Below are 22,046 nucleotides of genomic sequence, written 5' to 3'. Positions count from 1 at the left end.
ACGGTATTTCACCATACGGACCGACCTTAAGCTGGCAAATTATATATTTATTTTTTCTTTACCAAATTCTAACAGAAAACGAGAGCGCCCGAAAGGGAAAACCAAGCCGAGCCACCATTTTGAATCCTCATTCACGGCTGTAATGCAAATTGCTTCCTCCTCGGTATACAAGTGCACTTCCATGGCAGGAAAAAAACTACATTTTGCTGTCATCCCCTATTTATACAAATAGGAGTCATTCAGGATTCAGCCATGTTTTTGCTCGGTGTTTTTGCTCGACCAAAGTTATACAGTACTATGACCTTTATATTACATAAATAAAGTCATTTGATGAAACTTTGAAAAAGAGACTACTAGTTTAAAGTTTTTACCGAACGTAATATTATGCATTAGGATAATATGGTCTAAAATGGGCCTCATTAACTAATGAGATCAAACTGTTAGCAAGTTACAGGTTTTTAGCTTTCTCCTGAAATGTTTTCTTTTATTTTGTTTTCCTCAGGGTAGTAAAACTCACTTTCGCTGTGAACACTGTCATTATCACTATCCATGATGTAAAATTAATGCTATTTTGAATCCTCATTCACGGCTGTAATGCAAATAGCTTCCTCCTCGGTATACAAGTGCACTTCCATGGCAGGAAAAAACTACATTTTGCCGCCTATGTAGTCCCCTATTTATACAAAACGAGTCATTCAGGATTCAGCCATGTTTTTGCTCGCCGTTAGGAACAGTTACAGGTTTTTAGCTTTCTCCTGAAATGTTCTCTTTTATTTCTTCTTCCTCAGGGTAGTAAAACTCGCTTTCGCTGTGAACACTGTCGTTATCGCTATCCATGCTGTAAAATTAATGCTATTCTCCTGAGAAATGCTGGCAAAAATTTATAAGATTTTTGATAATTTATAAATAAATCTTATAAAAAAAGATGAATGTTTGTTGTTGTTGTGAACAAGCAAGTCGCCACAGGTCCATAACCGGGGTCCGTAACTGGGGTCCGTACCGTAGGATAAAGACCCGCTCGCCAGCCAATCAGAGCGCAGGATTTGGACCGTGAAAAAAATAATGATACTTAACACACAAAAAAAGACACATACAGGATCCAGAAAATTTTCTGATTAAGTCATGTATAATGTATTTTTCAAAAATGTTTAAGATTTTCTGCCATTGCCAAAAAAAATTTGCATCCTGCCCAAAATGCTCTCAGATTTCACAGGGCTGAGCTTGGCACAATTTGCATACAGATTTCAGTTGCTATGCATTGAGCTGCTGCTTTCTTTTCCCCCCTGTCTCTAATTATGTATGCTGTAATCCAGCCTGATTGCCAGATCTTTATATCTTGATTGACTCGTGTCAGAAATTCAAAGTCTCATCTTGAGCGATCATCCTCTCTGGAGCTGATTTTTTTTTTTTGGAGACTACAATACCTCAGTAACCCGAATGTGCTCTAAACCCTGCTGTGCGATGACATGGTGGTGATTGACGGCTCTGTTGGACTCCATGCTGTGGGTGGAGGTGATGGGTCGACTTTGTGCCGTCCGTCTGAATTCGTTATATCGTTTCAAATCAATAAAATGTTCTCTTTATTTCATTTTGTCTTCCCTTTATCCGTGCCATGGTTGCATTCCTGTATGTTTTGGAGTGACAGATTCATCAACAGTCCTGTTTATTTTGTGTGTCTTGTTGCTGTGGGGGTTGGTGAGCATTTTGTCTGGAACAGAAATGGGAGCACGGTGCTGTTTGGGTGGAGGGCCTTTGTTTTGGTTGAATTTCAAGTCATAAGATGGAAATATAACAACTGAGCTTTACCTCATGAGAATAAACTAGCAGTGGCATAAATATCTTGCGGTACAATGAGATATATCATCTTCCCAAATCTTTTTTTTTTTTTCAACAATTTATTTTTATTATTTTTCAAATCTAAGACAATGTTCATTTTGCTCTTCGTTTTTTTCTTCAAAACCAAATTCGTTTTTTTTCTTTATGAAAGAATGTCCCTTTACACACTCATCCAGAAGGGTAATTTTGCACAAGGCCATCTGTCTACAGCAGACAAAAATAAAATAACAAAACACGTCTGGAAAAATCCCATAGGAAGTCTGGAGCCAGATTCGTGACGTCACCTGCGGAAGCGCCAGCAGGCTGCGAGAGCTTGCACGGTTTCAGTGCACAGCCTGTGTAGACCAAGTTTAGCAGCTAGCGATTTTGCATTGAAATATGGAATTGTCACCTGAGCGCGATGTTACTTCACCTTTGGATGAAGAATGTAATGTTGCTACACCCTCCTATGATACATCTGTTAGCCATTTTAATAATTACGTGATAACGTTGAAGAAATTTGCAGAAAACCACCAGGTCGTTTTCTCATAAACAAACCAGCGCTGACGTAGGATTCAGAGGGAGGCGTCCCGCATGCGACGTCACGAAAATCAACGTTTGCCGGGAAATCCAAATGCCAAGTTTTTTCAGAGGCGGACCAATTCGCCTCAAATGGCTTGATTTCAACTGAATTTTTCTGGTATTGCGCAAGGTAAAAAGATTGCAGAGAATGCAGAATGTTACAGATATTTGACCAAAGTTTAATATAAAATAGGAGAATTACATTGAGCTTGCTCCTGAATTTACCCGTGATATGCACTTTAAAGGAACAGTCCACCGTACTTCCATAATGAAATATGTTCTTCTCTGAATTGAGACGAGCTGATCCATACCTCTCTGAGCTTTGTGCGACCTCCCAGTCAGTCAGACGCGCGGTCACTCCTGTTAGCAATGTAGCTAGGCTCAGCATGGCCAATGGTATTTTTTGGGGCTGTAGTTAGATGCGACCAAACTCTTCCACGTTTTTCCTGTTTACATAGGTTTATATGACCAGTGACATGAAACAAAGTTCAGTTACACAAATTGAAACGTAGCGATTTTCTATGCTATGGAAAGTCCGCACTATAATGACAGGCGTACTAACACCTTCTGCGCGCTTCGACAGCGCATTGATACCTTCACTCCTCTTCGGGCACGGCCAGGTGGGCGAATGTCCTGGTCCGTCCGCCCTGTCTAAAAAAATGGTACAACTCCGAGTGAAGGTATCAATGCGCTGTCGAAGTGCGCAGAAGGTGTTAGTACGCCTGTCATTATAGTGCGGACTTTCCATAGCATAGAAAATCGCCACGTTTCAATTTGTGTAACTGAACTTTGTTTCATGTCACTGGTCATATAAACCTATGTAAACAGGAAAAACGTGGAAGAGTTTGGTCGCATCTAACTACAGCCCCAAAAAATACCATTGGCCATGCTGAGCCTAGCTACATTGCTAACAGGAGTGACAGCGCGTCTGACTGCGTCTGACTGACTGGGAGGTCGCGCAAAGCTCGGAGAGGTACGGAGCAGCTCGTCTCAATTCAGATAAGAGCATATTTCATTATGGAAGTACGGTGGACTGTTCCTTTAAAGGAGTAGCATGATTGAGATAATATGCTTTAGACAATCTTTTTTTTGCATTCAATTAGCAAATCTACAAAATATGCTTAACTACCGTAGCATCCATGTTAATTTCATGAGGACATTATTTGACATTAATAATTTAAATCATGGGCGGCACGGTGGTGTAGTGGTTAGCACTGTCGCCTCACAGCAAGAAGGTCCGGGTTCGAGCCCCGTGGCCGGCGAGGGCCTTTCTGTGTGGAGTTTGCATGTTCTCCCCGTGTCCGCGTAGGTTTCCTCTGGGTGCTCCGGTTTCCCCCACAGTCCAAAGACATGCAGGTTAGGTTAACTGGTGACTCTAAATTGACCGTAGGTGTGAATGTGAGTGTGAATGGTTGTCTGTGTCTATGTGTCAGCCCTGTGATGACCTGGCGACTTGTCCAGGGTGTACCCCGCCTTTCGCCCGTAGTCAGCTGGGATAGGCTCCAGCTCTCGCGACCCTGTAGGTCAGGATAAAGTGGCTAGAGATAATGAGATGAGATGAGATGAGATGAGCTTCCTGTTGTCATTTTCAGCAACAACTGACGTGCACGTTTTAGATAAATAACGTAAAACCTTAATAAAACCACTGAATCCCTTCAACATTTCATGCACGAAACTTCCTTTTCTGTGACGTGTTTATATTCACTCAACACAGTTATCCATTCAAAAAAAAAATTGGACTTATAGAAATATATGGAATTACTGAGATTACCATTGATAATTTAGGTTAACAGTACAGCCCTGCTACCTAATTTAAGATTGAAAATAAATCATTAACTCAAATAAAAATAAATAAATCATTAGAATGATCTTAATGTCCTCATGCCATTAGCATGGATTGTAATTAATCACATTTTGTTACTTTCAACCCTGTTACTCATAAACAAGCAAAATATCTCATCTCATCTCATCATCTCTAGCCGCTTTATCCTGTTCTACAGGGTCGCAGGCAAGCTGGAGCCTATCCCAGCTGACTACGGGCGAAAGGCGGGGTACACCCTGGACAAGTCGCCAGGTCATCACAGGGCTGACACATAGACACAGACAACCATTCACACTCACATTCACACCTACGGTCAATTTAGAGTCACCAGTTAACCTAACCTGCATGTCTTTGGACTGTGGGGGAAACCGGAGCACCCAGAGGAAACCCACGCGGACACGGGGAGAACATGCAAACTCCGCACAGAAAGGCCCTCGCCGGCCACGGGGCTCGAACCCGGACCTTCTTGCTGTGAGGCGACAGCGCTAACCACTACACCACCGTGCCGCCACCAAGCAAAATATGTCTTGTTAAAAAAAAAAGTTGTTACTTACTGGATGTAAGAGCTAAAAGAATTTAGTTAAAAGAGCGCTGACAAACAGATCCAAAATGTTGGGCGAAAGTAGAGTGGGAAAACAGGCAATGGTCATGTGTGGCACAGACAGTATATCCAAGGCAGAGACAAAATGTGGTCAGTAAAACAGAAAACCAAATCGAAACGAGAAGCAATCCAAGATAACTCACTGGCCAGTTTAATAGGAACTTGTTCTTGGCTGCTGGAGTGGAACCCAATGTGGTCTTCTGCTGTTGCATGCTGAGATGCTTTTCTGCTCACCATGGTTGTAGAGAGTGATTATTGGAGTTACTATATATCATCCTGGCAAAAAAGCTCGAACCGATCTTGCGGTGGGTTTCCCAAAAGCTTCTTAACACTAACAGTGTCTTAACTAGGAGAGAGAGAGAGAGAGTTCATTGTGCTGCTCACGCTACCATTTAACGATCATTGTGTTGCGATGCTTTTGGGAAACCCACCCCTGGCCATTTTCCTTTGACCCCTCTTATCAACAAGACGTTTCCACCCACAGAACTGTCGCTCACTCACTCATTGTTTTTTGTTTTTTTGCACCATTCTGTGTAAACTCTAGAGCCTGTTGTGTGCAAAAACCCCAGGAGATCAGCAGTTTCTGAAAACCAGTCCATCTGGCTCAAACCAACACCCATGCCACAGTGAAAGTCATGCGTTGAGATCACAGTTTTTCCCATTCTGATGTTTAGAGTGAACATTAACTGAAACTTTTGATCTGTATCTGCATGATTTGATGCATTGTGCTGCTGTCAAGGGACTGGCTGATTAGAGAACTGCATAAAACAACAGGTGGATGGGTGCGCCTAATAAAGTGACCAGTGAGTGTACAAAGGCTTGGTCATGTCAGACACTAGGAACACATACATGTCAACTCCTCTGGGCGTCCACCTGTAGTATCAGAGGAAGAAATCCATAAAATCAACATAAAATCCTTATAGCCTTCAAATAGCAACAAACTTAATAAATAAATAAGTAAATATAACTTGCCTGAGAACTTCGTCCAGCATGTCGAAAATCGCCTCGCTCGTGCCGATATTGCACACGGGCATGTCTATGATTCTTGATTTCGCCCCTCTGTTTATGTCGAAGATCCGCACCAAAATGGCCAGTCGCTTGTCCGTCTTTTTGTCATTGGATTCGTCGATCATCAAGGAAAATGGCGACGTCCGGCAGTGCTGGATGATCGGTAGTGTAGCTTCGGGGGCCAAGCTCTTTTTGATTATTTGCGTTGTTTTGGTGCGCCTACAGCTGATAGATTTCGCAATCGTACTGTCGTGCAAATTCGCGGCAACAGTTCTGTCAGGTGGTCCACAACGGCTAGCGACAAATTGTGCTGAGCAATAAAATTACAGATTGTAGCTTCTGCTCTTATCACACTTGTTGGTTGATCATCGGTCTTAGGCTTTGCAAACATCGTCATTTGCGGCTGATTCTGTTTCTGGTGCAAATTTCGCTGATGTAGTTTGGACCTCATGTGTTCCCTCATGTCGTAAACTCCAGACGCCGCAACTTTTATATCTCGCACACAAACTGTGCAGTGCGCGTACTCCTCATTTTTCGCCTGAACAATGACACCATTAAATGTCTCCTTCCATTCAGGAAGATACCGCCCACTGTATCTCATTTTCTTTCTTGGTGTTCCCATTCTTTCACTCAGCAGACGCTATTCACAATCTCTCAGGTGTAAACAATGTCGCTCTGCACAATGAGAAAATCGTTCAAACAATGACCGTTTGGTGCGTTTAAATGCAGATCGTGCGCATGACCGGAACGAGCGAAGTCTCGCAGTCGCGATACTGCACGAGGCTTGAGGAATAAACATCCGGTTTCACATAGTCTGGGTTATCTGCCCCTGCATACCCGCTGTTCTTTGTCTATAAATCGAGCGTTTGTATGTTTTTGCGATGATCAGCTGACGATGTTCAAGTAAGATACACAAAATAAATTTAGGTCAGAAAATACTGAAAATCCGTAAGACTTTGTTTATACGCGCGTACGCCCTTGAAATGAGCTAAAATCCGTAGGTGTTTGGAGAGTCCTTATATGCACGAGCCTTGATTGCACTCTGATCAGGAACAGGTGCATGGCAGTCAGTCCTAATGAGCCTCGGGATGGCTTTTTTTTCTTTTTTTTTTCCTGGAGTATGTCCTGCTAATGGACAAATAAATCAGACGTAACAGATTCAAACAGGACCAACTTTCATGTGGAATGACAGATTGTTTTAAAGCTGTTATGGAATAGCACTTCCAAGTTGCACTAATGCAATTAACCTATGAAATGAGCCTGAAATAAAAAGCTATATTTATGCATGACAAAGATGCATCCAGTTCTACTTTCTACTGCATCCTAAAGTAACTGTAGGCTACATTTATTTTCTCAATATTTGAACATTTTCATAGCAACTGGTAATACTATGAAACAGAAAAGTGGGTCAACTATAATTAGTAAGGTCTCAGTTTTTTTTTTTTGTTTGTTTGTTTGTTTGTTTTTTTAACTGTGTTTTTGCATAAATTATCCAAATTAGCATGTTCATTTCCTCATCTACGATTGTAAAATAAACTGTTTTTATGTGTTTATAAAGAACTGAACAGTTGCAAAATGCTAGTTTTGAGTAAACACAATTTTACATGAGTAAAATCTGTTTGAATCCATAGTTTCTTCTCACTCATTAAAATCCTGTATTCCTTTATTCATCTTAAAATAGGAATAAACAAGTGCTTTTAGGAATTTAACTTGCTTGTGACAGGTGTACATTGATGATTATTATTACATGTTTGAAGTCATGGTTTGGGTGATAATGCGTGTGGCATGAACAAAGAAAATTGTTCTATCAAAACCACAATGCTACACCATGTTAATACATGCTAAGATTTTCATTTAACACTCTCCAATAGTTCTACCTATTTTCACGTCCATAAATCTCTGTCACAGATCAACAGGAATGGCCCTGCCTGCTCCCTACTACTCCCCTGATGAGGAAGATGAGCGTCCCTTCATTTGCTCACTGCCCCAGGATAACGGAATCATGTCATGCAACGATGTCCCGGCACGGCGCGAGGGAGGCCGTGAGTGTTGTTTGGATGTGGAGGATGCTCTTCATCTACAGACTCTGGGCCTGACAGCTGATCCCCTCCTCAATGCCAGCATGGGTATTGTGCCAGGCCTCTGTGTCAACTGGAACCGCTATTACACACAGTGCCGCACAGGCTACTCCAACCCGCACAAGGGTGCCATTAATTTTGACAACATTGGCTACGCGTGGATCGTGATCTTTCAGGTGGGCTTGGGCTTGTGGTGAGTTTCCGCATGCAAATGTACACAATTCTTTTATTTCTGTCAAATAAAACCTGAAAATGAATTAACATTAAATGTTTCGCTGTCGTGTTGCAGGTGTGGCGAATTTAATAATGGCTTCTGAAACATTTGAAAAATGTCGCAAAAAAAATTATTAGCCCATGAAAAGGTCCAATTACATCATTCCAGACTTTCCCCCCTCACCAAGTTCACATTTTGTAATTTTACAACCTGCAACTAAAATGTTATTGCAGTTATGTGGAATTATATGTCATGAATCTGCACACAATGACCAACAATATTGAAATGTGTGTGGGGGGGATTACTTTGCAAGATATTGACAAATTAAAAAACAAAAAACAGTGATTTCATAAATATTCACCCTGTCAGTGTGGAACCCCTAAATCAGTTCTAATTATGAGAAGTCACATAATTAGTTAAAATGGGTCCAGTAGTGTGCAAGTGTCACATGATCACAGTACAAATGCATCTGTTCCTGGAAGGTTCAAGAGTTTATTAAAGAACTAGCAGGTTGCCCAGCTTTTGCAAAATTCTGGGTTGCCCCCAGAGTTCCATGTCAAATTTGGTGAAGGTCCGTCGAGAAATGGTGATGTTCACCCAAGACAAACAAAAATCCAAACATCCACCACCCAGGGGCCCACTGGGGACCCCCTGGGGCCCAAATATGGAATTTGAGTTCTGCCAAATTGTGGCTATCTCCTGTACCTACATGCCAAGTTTAGTGAAGATCTGTTGAAAGTTTGTGTTGATAAATGTAACATGAAAGGCATTGAGGGAGGGGGTGGGTGGATGTTGTGCCCCCCAATGACCTCCCTGGGGCCCGTACATGAATTTTGTTTATATCTGCAAAATTCCGGGTCATCCCCGGACCTACATGCCAAATTTGGTGAAAATCCGTCGAGAAATGGCGACGTTAGCTCAAGACAAACAAACTTTTATATAGATAGACCCCAACAAAAAATCATAAAGACCAAAAGAGCTATTTAAAAAATAAATAAATAAAACATTTCAGGGCAATGTTCTAAAATGGTAGTCTGGCTAACGCAACTTCAAAACTCTGCGAGCATTGGTCTGGCATAGATATTAAGCCCAACCGTTTCCCAAAGTGCGTGGTTGACCCGCCTCCCTGAAATGGCTCAGTTTGCTACTGGTCGAAGCCAGAAAAGGCTGTGACGAAGCTTAAACCAATCACATCACTCTTTCCTCTGACGTATGTGACGCGACGGAAACTGCTTGAGTAACAGGAAGAAGAAGGAGGAGCTGAAGAGGACGATAATAACACGAGCAGAAATGGAGAGAAACTACTTTTGTCGAACATGTAAAGTTAACATGCGAGTGGCGGGTGTGTATTCGCATTGTAGTGTCTTATTTGAAACAAGGACAAAGCGGGGCTAACTGGTAGATTAAACTCTTACCGAAGCTGGTCGGGAGCAAGGCGAAAACATCCTTCTTTTCAATAAATACCTCCAGGTACCTCTTTGCTCCGTTTTCAATGAGAACTTCCCGTTGAATGCTTTCAATACAGCATCTACCGCTGTGTCAAAGGCTTGCCGCTGCTCCATGTTCGTAATGTTTCTAGTGAATGAAGCGCTTACGGCATAGATTCTGTAAACAATCTATGGCTTCCGGTCGCAGTTCTACTACATCACTGCCTTGAACACGCCTCTACCCAGGGCCGTTGGAGATGCTCAAAGTTGATTGGCTCCCAATTTTTCGGGAGCTTGGAAGAGCTGGAGATAGCTTGCCTTGCCAGACTAAGTTCGCAACAGCCCCCCATGTTGCATCACACTTAGGATGGGCGGGCCCAGGCTACTAAAATGGATAAATCAGGGTATAAAGCACCATAATATCCATTATTAAAACTGGAAAGAATGCTAAACTGCATCTCTACCGAAAGATGGCTGTCCACCAAAAGTCAGTGACTGGGTAAGGAGGGAATTATAGTCAGAGAAGCAACCAAAACACCAAGGGTAACTCTGAAGAAGTTGGAGGGGTACATAACTCAAATGAGCGCAGTCGTTCACAGGACAACCATAGCCTTGGACACACCAAAAAGCTGAGCTGTATCTCAGAGTGGCAAAGAAAGAAGTCATGATTGAAAAGGGTGATATGAAATCCTGTAAACGTGTTTAAAAGTTTCTCTTTTGGCCAGTGTACAGAGTTGGCCAGAAATCTAACAATTCTCATCAACATGAGAACACCACTGAAGCATGGTAATGGTAGCATCATGTTAGAAAGATACTTTTAATCAGTAGGAAGTAGGAAATTGGTCAGGGTTGAGGACAAGGTGGAAGAAACCAAATACAGTGCAGTCATATTGGAGAAGAAAACCTGTTCCAGTGTGGATGAAAGACTGGGATGAAGGTTCACCTTCCAGTAGATTGATGACCCTGAGCACACTGCAAAAGCTACACTGGAGTGGTGCGAATCCAAGAATCTGAATAAGTTATAATCGCCCAGACAAAGCTCATCCTCAAATCTGATGGAGAAACGGTGGCAGGACGTGAAAATTGCTGTTGACCAACAGTCTCATTTCAGCTTAAACAATTTTGCCAAGATGAGGAGGCAAATTCTCAGGATCCAGATAAAAGACCTGGAGCTGGAAAGAAATAATAATGATTTGGTAGGGTCATTATTATGCTACGGAAGCCGCGAGAGGCCCTTCATATAATCTTTTTTTATTCACCTTGTTATCCCGAGATAACGACATAATTAATTCAGGATCTCGAGAAAACAACACAACTAATTCGAGATCTCGAGAAAACAAAACCGTTATTTCGAGATCTCGAGAAAACAAAACAATTATTCCGTGATCTCGAGAAAACAAAACAATTATTTCATGATCTCAGCTGGATCACTGTATCTCCGTCGGTAGAGACGAAGCCGGGCCAGTCTTCTGCGGAGGTGCCGCGGACTAATTTTGAAATTATCCTTTATTAAAAGACTTAATGCAATCTCTCCCTGTGTCAACCCCTGATCGAAATATTGCCTTATTAGGTGATCGATTATTCCAGACATTCTAATGACCAAAGTTGCGTCTATACAGAATGAGAAATAGCCCCAAAGTCAGCATATCACAAGTCTCTTGGCGCACCTGAATGAACCATTTCTCAGCTGTTTACTCGAGATCATGAAATAATTGTTTTGTTTTCTCGAGATCACGGAATAATTGTTTTGTTTTCTCGAGATCTCGAAATAACGGCTTTGTTTTCTCGAGATCTCGAATTAGTTGTGTTGTTTTCTCGAGATCCTGAATTAATTATGTCGTTATCTCAGGATAACAAGGTGAATAAAAAAAAGGATTATATGAAGGGCCTCTCTCGGCTTCCGTATTATGCAACCAATAAATGTCAGCTTTTTTTTTTTTTATGAACCTTTGTGTCACAATAAATAAATTAAGAAAGAAAGAAGTCCATTTCAATTCCAGGTTGGAACATTCGAAAATGTGGAAAACTTCAAGGGGATGAATACTTATGCACTTTGGCACGACATCCCTGGTAATCAAAGCAGAAAGTAAAATGTTAGTTCGAGGACAGTTTATTTGTAAATAAGTCCTCAAGTAGAGGTACCCGTTTTGCCTTTTTAGTCTATTTTGTCTGTGGTCCCAAACTCATGTCCAGGAAACAGTAGAATAGTATTATGGGATTGTCTTCGAACAACTTTTTTTGGTGGGAGGGAAAAAAAAAATACATACCAAATCTGTGGTCTAGCTGATGAAGCTCCAAGTCCTTCGCTGTACCTGAAATCACTCACTTGTTCACTACTCCCTACTCACTATCTAGGGAATTCTGTATAGAGGACTATATCGTGAGCTCATTGGTAAAATGAAGAAACGCTTTCAGACACTACTCCACCGTGCTGTTATTTACGTCATTACTGTCGCACAATTAAAACGTGCCAGATCTGCCGGCTGGTGGGTTTTCAAAATAATAAATCCATATTATACTGAGCGTATTTCCCACATTAATAAATACAAAGCACTTTGTGTCTGCTGGATCTTTCAGTTCTTTTAAATCAAGGCTGAATACTTTCTTTCTTCTTTGTCACTGCCTTGAATTAAATCAAATTTGAGGCGTTTGATTAATTCCTCGCTCTGCACTCGAATTTTTATTCTTGTATTTTATCTGTCTTATTCTATTTTAGCTTATTTTCTATTCTCTTACTATTTTCAACTGGATTTGAATGTCCGTTTATAATGTATTTCTTCTTCCGTGCACTCACCCCAACACACTACAATATTACTGCCATTTTCGCACCACAACTTACAGTTAGGTCCATATATATTTGGACACTGACACAAATTTTGTTTTTTTTACCTGTTTACTGAAACATATTCAAGTTATAGTTATATAATGGACATGGACATAAAGTCCAGACTTTCAGCTTTCATTTGAGGGTATCCACATTAAAATTGGATGAAGGGTTTAGGAGTTTCAGCTCCTTAACATGTGCCACCCTGTTTTTAAAGGGACCAAAAGTAATTGGACAATTGACTCAAAGGCTATTTCATGGGCAGCTGTGGGCAATTCCTTTGGCCTGGAGTTGATTTGAGGTGTGGTGCTTGCATTTGGAAGATTTTGCTGTGAAGAAAACACACGGTCAAAGGAGCTCTCCATGCAGGTGAAACAAGCCATCCTTAAGCTGCGAAAACAGAAAAAAACCCATCCGAGAAATCGCTACAATATTAGGAGTGGCAAAATCTACAGTTTGGTACATCCTGAGAAAGAAAGAAAGAAAGAAAGAAAGAAAGAAAGAAAGAAAGCACTGGTGAACTCATCAATGCAAAAAGACCTGGACACTCACAGAAGACAACAGTGGTGGATGATCGCAGAATAATTTCCATGGTGAAGAGAAACCCCTTCACAACAGCCAACCAAGTGAACAACACTCTCCAGGAGGTAGGCGTATCAATATCCAAATCTACTATAAAGAGAAGACTGCATGAAAGTAAATACAGAGGGTTCACTGCACGGTGCAAGCCACTCATAAGCCTCAAGAATAAAAAGGCTAGATTGGACTTTGCTAAAAAACATCTAAACAAGCCAGCACAGTTCTGGAAGAACATTCTTTGGACAGATGAAACCAAGATCAACATCAACCAGAATGATGGAAAGAAAAAAGTATGGCGAAGGCGTGGTACAGCTCATGATCCAAAGCGTACCACATCATCTGTAAAACACGGTGGAGGCAGTGTGATGGCTCGGGCATGCATGGCTGCCAGTGGCACTGGGTCACTAGTGTTTATTGATGATGTGACACAGGACAGAAGCAGCCAGATGAATTCTGAGGTATTCAGAGACATACTGTGTGCTCAAATCCAGCCAAACTGATTGGTCAGCGTTTCATAATACAGATGGACAATGACCCAAAACATAAAGCCAAAGCAACCCAGGAGTTTATTAAAGCAAAGAAGTGGAATATTCTTGAATGGCCAAGTCAGTCACCTGATCTCAACCCAATTGAGCATGCGTTTCACTTGTTAAAGACTAAACTTCAGACAGAAAGGCCCACAAACAAACAGCAACTGAAAACCGCTGCAGTAAAGGCCTGGCAGAGCATTAAAAAGGAGGAAACACAGCGTCTGGTGATGTCCATGAGTTCGAGACTTCAGGCAGTCATTGCCAACAAAGGGTTTTCACCCAAGTATTAGAAATGAACATTTTATTTATAATTATTTAATTTGTCCAATTACTTTTGAGCCCCTGAAATGAAGGGATTGTGTTTAAAAAATGCTTTAGTTCCTCACATTTTTATGCAATCATTTTGTTCAACCCACTGAATTAAAGCTGAAAGTCTGAACTTCAACTGCATCTGAACTGTTTTGTTCAAAATTCATTGTGGTAATGTACAGAACCAAAATTAGAAAAATGTTGTCTCTGTCCAAATATTTATGGACCGAACTGTATAATCTCATGTCCATTGTCATGAGAAAAAAACAAACTACTGCTATACTCAATCTAAAATACTTAATGCTCCTTATGAAACAGCTTTTACAGCTTTTCTTTCAGCGCAACCGCAATGCACGATGGTATCACTTGGTTAGTGACCATCGGTTGTACGCTACTTCTCACGATGCATTGTGGGATACTATGAGTGCACTATATAGGGTGTAATAATTCTCACTCTGCATTCGGACAGCACTACAAAATGGCGAACTCACTACAGTGACATGCAAAAGTTTGGGCACCCTTGCTGAAAATGTCTGTTACTGTGAATAGTTAAGTGAACAGAAGATGAACTGATCACCAAAAGGCATAAAGGTAAAGACGACACATTTCTTTTCAGCGTTTTATGCGAGATTTGTGTATTATTTTTGTTTTGTACAATTGGAGAGTGAAAAAAGAAAAGGAACACCATGTGAAAGTTTGGCCACCCCAATACATTTGAGTTCTCAGGTAACTTTTACCAAGGTTCCAGACCTTAATTAGCTTGTGGCTTGTTCAAATTCTTCGTTAGGAAAGGTCAGATGATGCAGATTTCAAAGCTGTATAAATTCTCTGACTCCTCAAACTTGTCCCTAAAATCAACAGCCATGGGCTCCTCTAAGTAACTCCCTCGCATTCTGAATAATAAAATAATTGATGCTCACAAAGCAGGAGAAGGCTACAAGAACATAGCAAAGTGTTTTCAGGTAGCCGTTTCCTCAGATTGTAATGTTATTAAGAAATGGCAGTTAACAGAAACAGTGGAGATCAAGGTGAGGTCTGGAAGATGAAGAAAACTTTCTGAAAGAACTGCTCGTTGGATTTCTAGAAAGGCAAATAAAAACCCCCGTTTGACTGCAAAGACCTTCAGAAAGATTTAGCAGACCCTGGAGTGGTGGTGCACTGTTCTACTATGCAGCGACACCGGAACAAATATGACCTTCATGAGAGAGTCATCAGAAGAAAACCGTTCCTGCGTCCTAGCCACAAAATTCAGCGTCTGAAGTTTGCAAATGAACATCTAAATAAGCCTGATGCATTCTGGAAACAAGTCCTGTGGACTGGTGAAATCAAAATAGAACTTTTTGGCCACAATGCGCAAAGGTATGTTTGGAGAAAAAAGGGTGCCAAATTCCAGGAAAAGAACACCTCTCCAACTCTGAAGCATGGGTGTGGATCGATCATGCTTTGGGGTTATGTTGCAGCCAGTGGCACAGGGCACGTTTCATTGGTGGAGGGAAGCATGGATTCGAATAAATACCAGCAAACTCTGGAAGCAAACATCACACCGTCTGTAAAAAAGTTGAAGTTGAAAAGAGGATGGGTCCTACAATAAGACGATGATCCAAAACACACCTCAAAATCTACAATGGAATACCTCAAGAGGCACAAGCTGAAGGTTTTGCCCTGGCCCTCACAGTCCCCTGACCTAAACATCATTGAAAATCTGTGGATAGATCTCAAAAGAGCAGTGGATGCAAGACAGCCCAAGAAATTTGTAGAACTGGAAGCCTTTTGCAAGGATGAATGCATGGAAATCCCCCAAGTAAGAACTGAAAGATTATTAGCTGGCTACAAAAAGTGTTTACAAGCTGTGATACTTGCCAAAGGGGGTGTTACTAAGGTGGTATTTACATTAGACCATATCCATATCGTTTTCGTTGCGGATGCACTGTCCGTGCACATTAAAACGCCGGGAAACGACTCCACAGGCGGAACAACTTGAATCCGCCAGGGCCCACGTATTCAACCCAGTACGTATCTGATCCGGTGCTGTGTAAACATTGAGGAACGAGGATACGCAGTGCTGAGCTCTAGCTGACGTCGTCATTGGACAACGTCACTGTGACATCCACCTTCCTGATTCGCTGGCGTTGGTCATGCCACGTTGGTCATGTGACGCGACTGCTGAAAAACGGCGCGGACTTCACTTCCTGCTATTTGTGTGTGTACGCGAATCGTTTTAAAAACGTTAATCTGATGATCCGCTGATTCGAAATAATGTAAACAGGGCCTAAGTACTGACCATGCCAGGTGACCAAACTATTTTGCTTCAGGTCCTTTTCATTTTTTTTTGGTATTTTACGCCTGTAAATGATGGAAATAAAAATGTAATCTTGTGGAAAATATTAATGTGTCGTCTTTACCCTTATGCCTTTTGGTGATCAGTTCATCTTCTGCTCACTTAACTAGTCACAGTAACAGACATTTTCAGCAAGGGTGCCCAAACTTTTGCATGCCACTGTATATAATCCACTATACAGTGAGTAGTGAGTGGTTTTGGACACAGGGCTTGATTACCTTTGTGGAGCTGAACCTTCAGTCAAAGCATTTTTTAAATTATGCCTAATATCCTCTTAAGTGGCGAGCAGCTGCTAAACGTTATTCCAATAATTTGCAAAGTGATTACAAGGCAAGTGCTGAATAAACGAGTTAGCTTGATTTCCTCAAAGCATCAGGGCATTCTCATGCTTCCTGCCATTACAGACACCTCGTTGTTGTGCTGCTCGAGTGGATATGAATAATAAAGTGCAGTCAGTCAGAGTCGCATAGAATTGCACGGCACAATAAAAGCGAGCGACGCCAGACGAAATACATAAAACGCAATAGACATGACATACAGAATATCACAGATGTGGCAGTTCTACAGCAAAATGCATAATAAAAAGGGTTTAGTGTAACAAAGAATACAATCTGAAGTCCTTTTGTCTTTTATCAAAGCTTTGGCAAGCACTTTTAACTCAGATAAGCAATGATTTCCATGACTCCCTGTGTCTTTTTGCACCCAGGTCATAACTCTGGAGGGCTGGGTGGAGATCATGTACTACGTGATGGATGCACACTCCTTCTACAACTTCATCTACTTCATCTTGCTAATCATAGTAAGTGAAGATGGCTCTCCTTCACGTTGACCAAACATGAACTGTAGAATCTGGAATTCAATGACTTTCCTCGTTCTTTTACCTATGTGCTTAATAAGAGACGGATTTTCAACAATCTCAAAGATAAATGAGAAGGGCACTCGGAAGAGTGCATACCTCCACCAAGCCACATATCTGGATTTGGATCAAAATCTAAGCTAGCGTTTCTTGGCACATGGCCCACTTTTCCTCAACATTTCATCAAAATCCATTCACTACTTTTGGAGTTACATTGGGAACAAACAAACAGAAGCGAAAACATAAGCTCGTCCACCAAAGTTGGTGGAGGTAATACAGTGGTGCTTGAAAGTTTGTGAACCCTTTAGAATTTTCTATATTTCTGCATAAATATGACCTAAAACATCATCAGATTTTCACACAAGTCCTAAAAGTAGATAAAGAGAACCCAGTTGAACAAATGAGACAAAAATATTATACTTGATCATTTATTTATAGAGGAAAATGATCCAATATTACATATCTGTGAGTGGCAAAAGTATGTGAACCTCTAGGATTAGCAGTTCATTTGAAGATGAAATTAGAGTCAGGTGTTTTCAATCAATGGGATGACAATCAGGTGTGAGTGGGCACCCTGTTTTATTTAAAGAGCAGGGATCTAGCAAAGTCTGATCTTCATAACACGTTTGTGGAAGTGTATCATGGCATGAACAAAGGAGATTTCTGAGGACCTCAGAAAAAACATTGTTGATGCTCATCAGGCTGAAAAAGGTTACAAAACCGTCTCTAAAGAGTTTGGACTCCACCAATCCACAGTCAGACAGATTGTGTACAAATGGAGGAAATTCAAGATGATTGTTACCCTCCCCAGGAGTGGTCGACCAACAAAGATCACTCCAAGAGCAAGGCATGTAATAGTCGGCGAGGTCACAAAGGACCCCAGGGTAACTTCTAAGCAGCTGAAGGCCTGTCTCACATTGTCTAATGTTAATGTTCATGAGTCCACCATCAGGAGAACACTGAACAACAATGGTGTGCATGGCAGGGTTGCAAGGAGAAAGCCACTGCTCTCCAAAAACAATGTTGCTGCTCGTCTGCAGTTTGCTAAAGATCCTGTGGACAAGCCAGAAGGCTATTGGAAAAATGTTTTGTGGATGGATGAGACCAAAATAGAAATTTTTGGTTGAAATGAGAAGCATTATGTTTGGAGAAAGGAAAACACTGCATTCTAGCATAAGAACCTTATTCCATCTGTGACACATGGTGGTGGTAGTATCATGGTTTGGGCCTGTTTTGCTGCATCTGGGCCAGGACAGCTTGCCATCATTGATGGAACAATGAATTCTGAATTATACCAGCGAATTCTAAAGGAAAATGTCAGGACATCTGTCCTTGAACAAGAGAAGATGGGTCATGCAGCAAGACGACGACCCTAAGCACACAAGCCGTTCTACCAAAGAATGGTTAAAGAAGAATAAAGTTAATGTTTTGGAATGGCAAAGTCAAAGTCCTGACCTTAATCCAATCCAAATGTTGTGGAAGGACCTGAAGCGAGCAGTTCATGTGAGGAAACCCACCAACATCCCAGAGTTAAAGCTGTTCTGTACGGAGGAATGGGCTAAAATTCCTCCAAGCCGGTGTGCAGGACTGATCAACATTTGCTGGAAACGTTTAGTTGCAGTTATTGCTGCACAAGGGGGTCACACCAGATACTGAAAGCAAAGGTTCACATACTTTTGCCACTCACAGATATGTAATATTGGATCATTTTCCTCAATAAATAAATGACCAAGTATAATTATTTTTGTCTGATTTGTTTAACTGGGTTCTCTTTATCTACTTTTCGGACTTGTGTGAAAATCTGATGATGTTTTAGGTCATATTTATGCAGAAATATAGAAAATTCTAAGGGGTTCACAAACTTTCAAGCACCACTGTAAGTCAGGTTTTGCTGTTAGCACCTAAAAACAATAGCACAAGAGCTTCTTTCATCACTCACCATTTTCCAAAGATGTTCAACATCCTGATAAAGTTATATAACAAGATAAGCTCAACGGCTTTGATTGTGGCATAGAAGTTGAAGCTTTGGTGATGGCACTGAACATGATGGATGTTTACACATGGTTTTGGAGACCACTAACAACAGTAACAATCAGCATATCCATTCTAGTGTTGGGGGTTTTGCCATAGAAGCTACTAAATGGCAAGTCTTTGGAGACAAGGAGTTTTAAGTAGAACCTTCTAGTTGTCATCTTGTAATTAACATCATTCTGACATAATGTTGTAGGACAGGACACTCCGAGAAACCTGATTGTTCAAGGCTCTATTTACATGCAAGCAAAGGTGAAACTCATCTGGCCATAAGGCCGATGAGATATTGCCATGGTGTGGTGCCTGTCGTCTGTCCGTCCGTCATCTACAATTCAGTTAAATTGTATCTCCTTCGTAAGTTCTCCACGGATTTCCGTGTCAGTTGTTTTGTTTGAAAGACCTCATCACTCCACGCAAAACTTGGTCATTCCATCCGTCCATCCATTATCTGTAGCCGCTTATCCTGTACAGGGTCGCAGGCAAGCTGGAGTCTATCCCAGCTGACTATGGGCGGGGTACACCCTGGACAAGTCACCAGGTCATCGCATGGCTGACACATAGAGACAAACGACCATTCACACTCATATCTATGGTCAATTTAGAGCCACCAATTAGCCTAACCTGCATGTCTTTGGGGGAAACCGGAGCACCCGGAGGAACACGCAAACTCCACACAGGTCCTCATTGGCTGCTGGGCTCAAACCCAGGACCTTCTTGCTCTGAGGCTACGTTTACATTACGTCGAATCAGCGGATCATCAGATTAATTTTCTTAAAACGATTCGCGTTTACACTAAAACCGTTAGCCGTGCACACAGCAACGCCAATACGCGGATACGCTCGGCTCCGCAGGCATCCTGCGCTCCAAATCACTCCGCCCTGAACAGCGAGTGCCCTCTGGAGGGTGCGCACTCCGGCCCTGCGCAGCTCACACAGCGCGCGAGTGAAGTGCACAAGCCACGATTCGGGACTGAGCTGCTGTGTGTGTGATCCCAGCGCATATCACTTACCACTTGCAAGTGGAAGGATGGCAAGCCTAAAGACAATCATAACTACACAATGGGCAGTATTTGCATCAGTATTTGCAGTATTTTCATACTTTTATACTCTTTAATGAAAGGTGATACAAGGTGGAAGTCCGCGCCGTTTTTCAGCAGTCGCGTCACATGACCAACGCCAGCGAATCAGGAAGGTGGATGTCACAGTGACGTTGTCCAATGAGACGCCAGCTAGAGCTCAGCACAGCGTATCCGCATATTTTGAATGTTTACACAGCACCGGAGCTGACACGATCTGGATTGAATACGTGGACGCTGGCGGATTCCCGTTTCCAGGCGGTTTAATGTAAACGGACAGTGCATCCGCGAAGAAAACGAGACAGATACGGTCTAGTGTAAACGTAGCCTGAGGTGACAGTACGAACCATTACACCACTATGCCGCCCAAACTTGGTCATTGTTTTGTCAAGTTTTTTGCTAACAAGTTAGTAATTAGGCCAAATTAATCAGGGTTCGTACACATTTTTTACAATCAAATTCAAGCACTTTTTAAGGACTTTCAAGGTCAATTTTCCAGTTTTTCCAGTACCATTAAAGGAGAAATCTCGTGTGATTCAATCCATAGCCCTTTGTTTGTTTGAGGTCACTGAGTTCTGCCTGTGGGAAAAAGAACTAGAAAATCTGATACAACCTAGGCCGAATATCGAACCGGCAGCTAACATTAACTGAATGGGGCATAGAAAATGAGCTACTGTGCCCCATTTCATTAGTTGGCTGCTGATTCTGTATTTGGTGTATGTTGTAGAAAATTTTACTCATTCTTTTTCTTACTGACAGCTCTTTGTGACCTCGAACAGCAGAGCTTGATGCTTTTTTCCTCACATCAAAAAACAAGGAAAATTATATTTCAAACTGTTTACTCTCAAGTATCAGTAAGATGCTAAAAAGATCTTATATCAACTAGGGCCCACACTGTTAAAAGTAAAATCACCCTTAACTATGACTTCTAAAACATTTCATCTCTTTACAGCAATAAGACAATAAGTGATGCATGACAATTACCACGGGGTGTGCCAAACACTGCTGCAGGCATGCATATCATTTTAAAATATGGGCACATCCATCTAATGTTCTTCTGGGGAAAATGCATTTCATTTCTTTGTAACCTCTCCTCCATTAAAATTGGTATTGTTAATAATATTTACAGTAAGAAGATGCAGCTCCCTCATATATGCAGTCAATGATCACATCATGCCAAATCAAACAGCCTAAACATTGCCTTCTAGAGTGGAGAGCAGTTGGCTATAGGCAGTAAATTGTCTAAAAACATACATTATGAAGGGTAATACTTTTAATCAAACACATCCACCTATTACCAGCTAAAACAAAATCCGACTACAAAACATATGAAAATATAAACGTCAATTTTTTTTTAGTCAGTCACAATCTTGCAACTGGGCTATAACACACTGTATAAATGCGTGAGCTATGTTATGTGCTAACGTCAGCTGTGCTTACATTTTCAGTTGCGGGAAGTTCTTAATTACATTAATTTACCGTTGAGAAACGCTGGCATTGTTCTTTACATTGCCGATAACAACTGTCCAAAACTGACATGTAATCCTAGCACTAATATCACATTTAGGCTACATCCACACGACAACGGCAACGAGATGTTATTTAAAAATATATCGCGTCCAAATGGGCAACGATCAGTAAAATATCAGGCCCATATGGCAACGCAACGCTTGCTGAAAACGATGCAATACACATGCCACACCTCTAGGGGCGCTGTAAGACGGTCCCTTCGGAGACACCAGAACAATAGAAGAAGTAAGTACGCATGCGCATAAACTATTATGCGCGAGACTTCATATTAGCCACAAAGTCAGGAAAATCTGTTCGTTAAATTACATTATAATGACCAAATACAATGAAAAGTATTTTTCCAGTCTCACCTGTGAAAGGTAATCCCATGTGATCTCGTTTGGACGGCAAACCTGTTGTTACAGTTAAACACAGCTAATCTTTATTC

General features: G+C 41.5%; 1 protein-coding gene across 1 annotated transcript in view; it reads left to right on the top strand.

Annotated features, from left to right (window-relative positions):
* Positions 1–22,046, top strand: part of cacna1ia (calcium voltage-gated channel subunit alpha1 Ia) — a 431,086-nt gene that overhangs the window by 228,431 nt on the left and 180,609 nt on the right. Inside the window, exons 6-7 of the mRNA XM_060918817.1 lie at positions 7,737–8,082; positions 16,834–16,926. Coding sequence (XP_060774800.1) covers positions 7,737–8,082; positions 16,834–16,926 — 439 coding nt within the window. The remainder of the gene's footprint in view (positions 1–7,736; positions 8,083–16,833; positions 16,927–22,046) is intronic.

The sequence above is a fragment of the Neoarius graeffei genome, chromosome 4, assembly GCF_027579695.1.
Source record: "Neoarius graeffei isolate fNeoGra1 chromosome 4, fNeoGra1.pri, whole genome shotgun sequence".
Lineage (NCBI taxonomy): Eukaryota > Metazoa > Chordata > Actinopteri > Siluriformes > Ariidae > Neoarius > Neoarius graeffei.
Note: the sequence above shows the minus strand (reverse complement) of the source record. Positions and strands in the feature narration are given on the sequence as shown.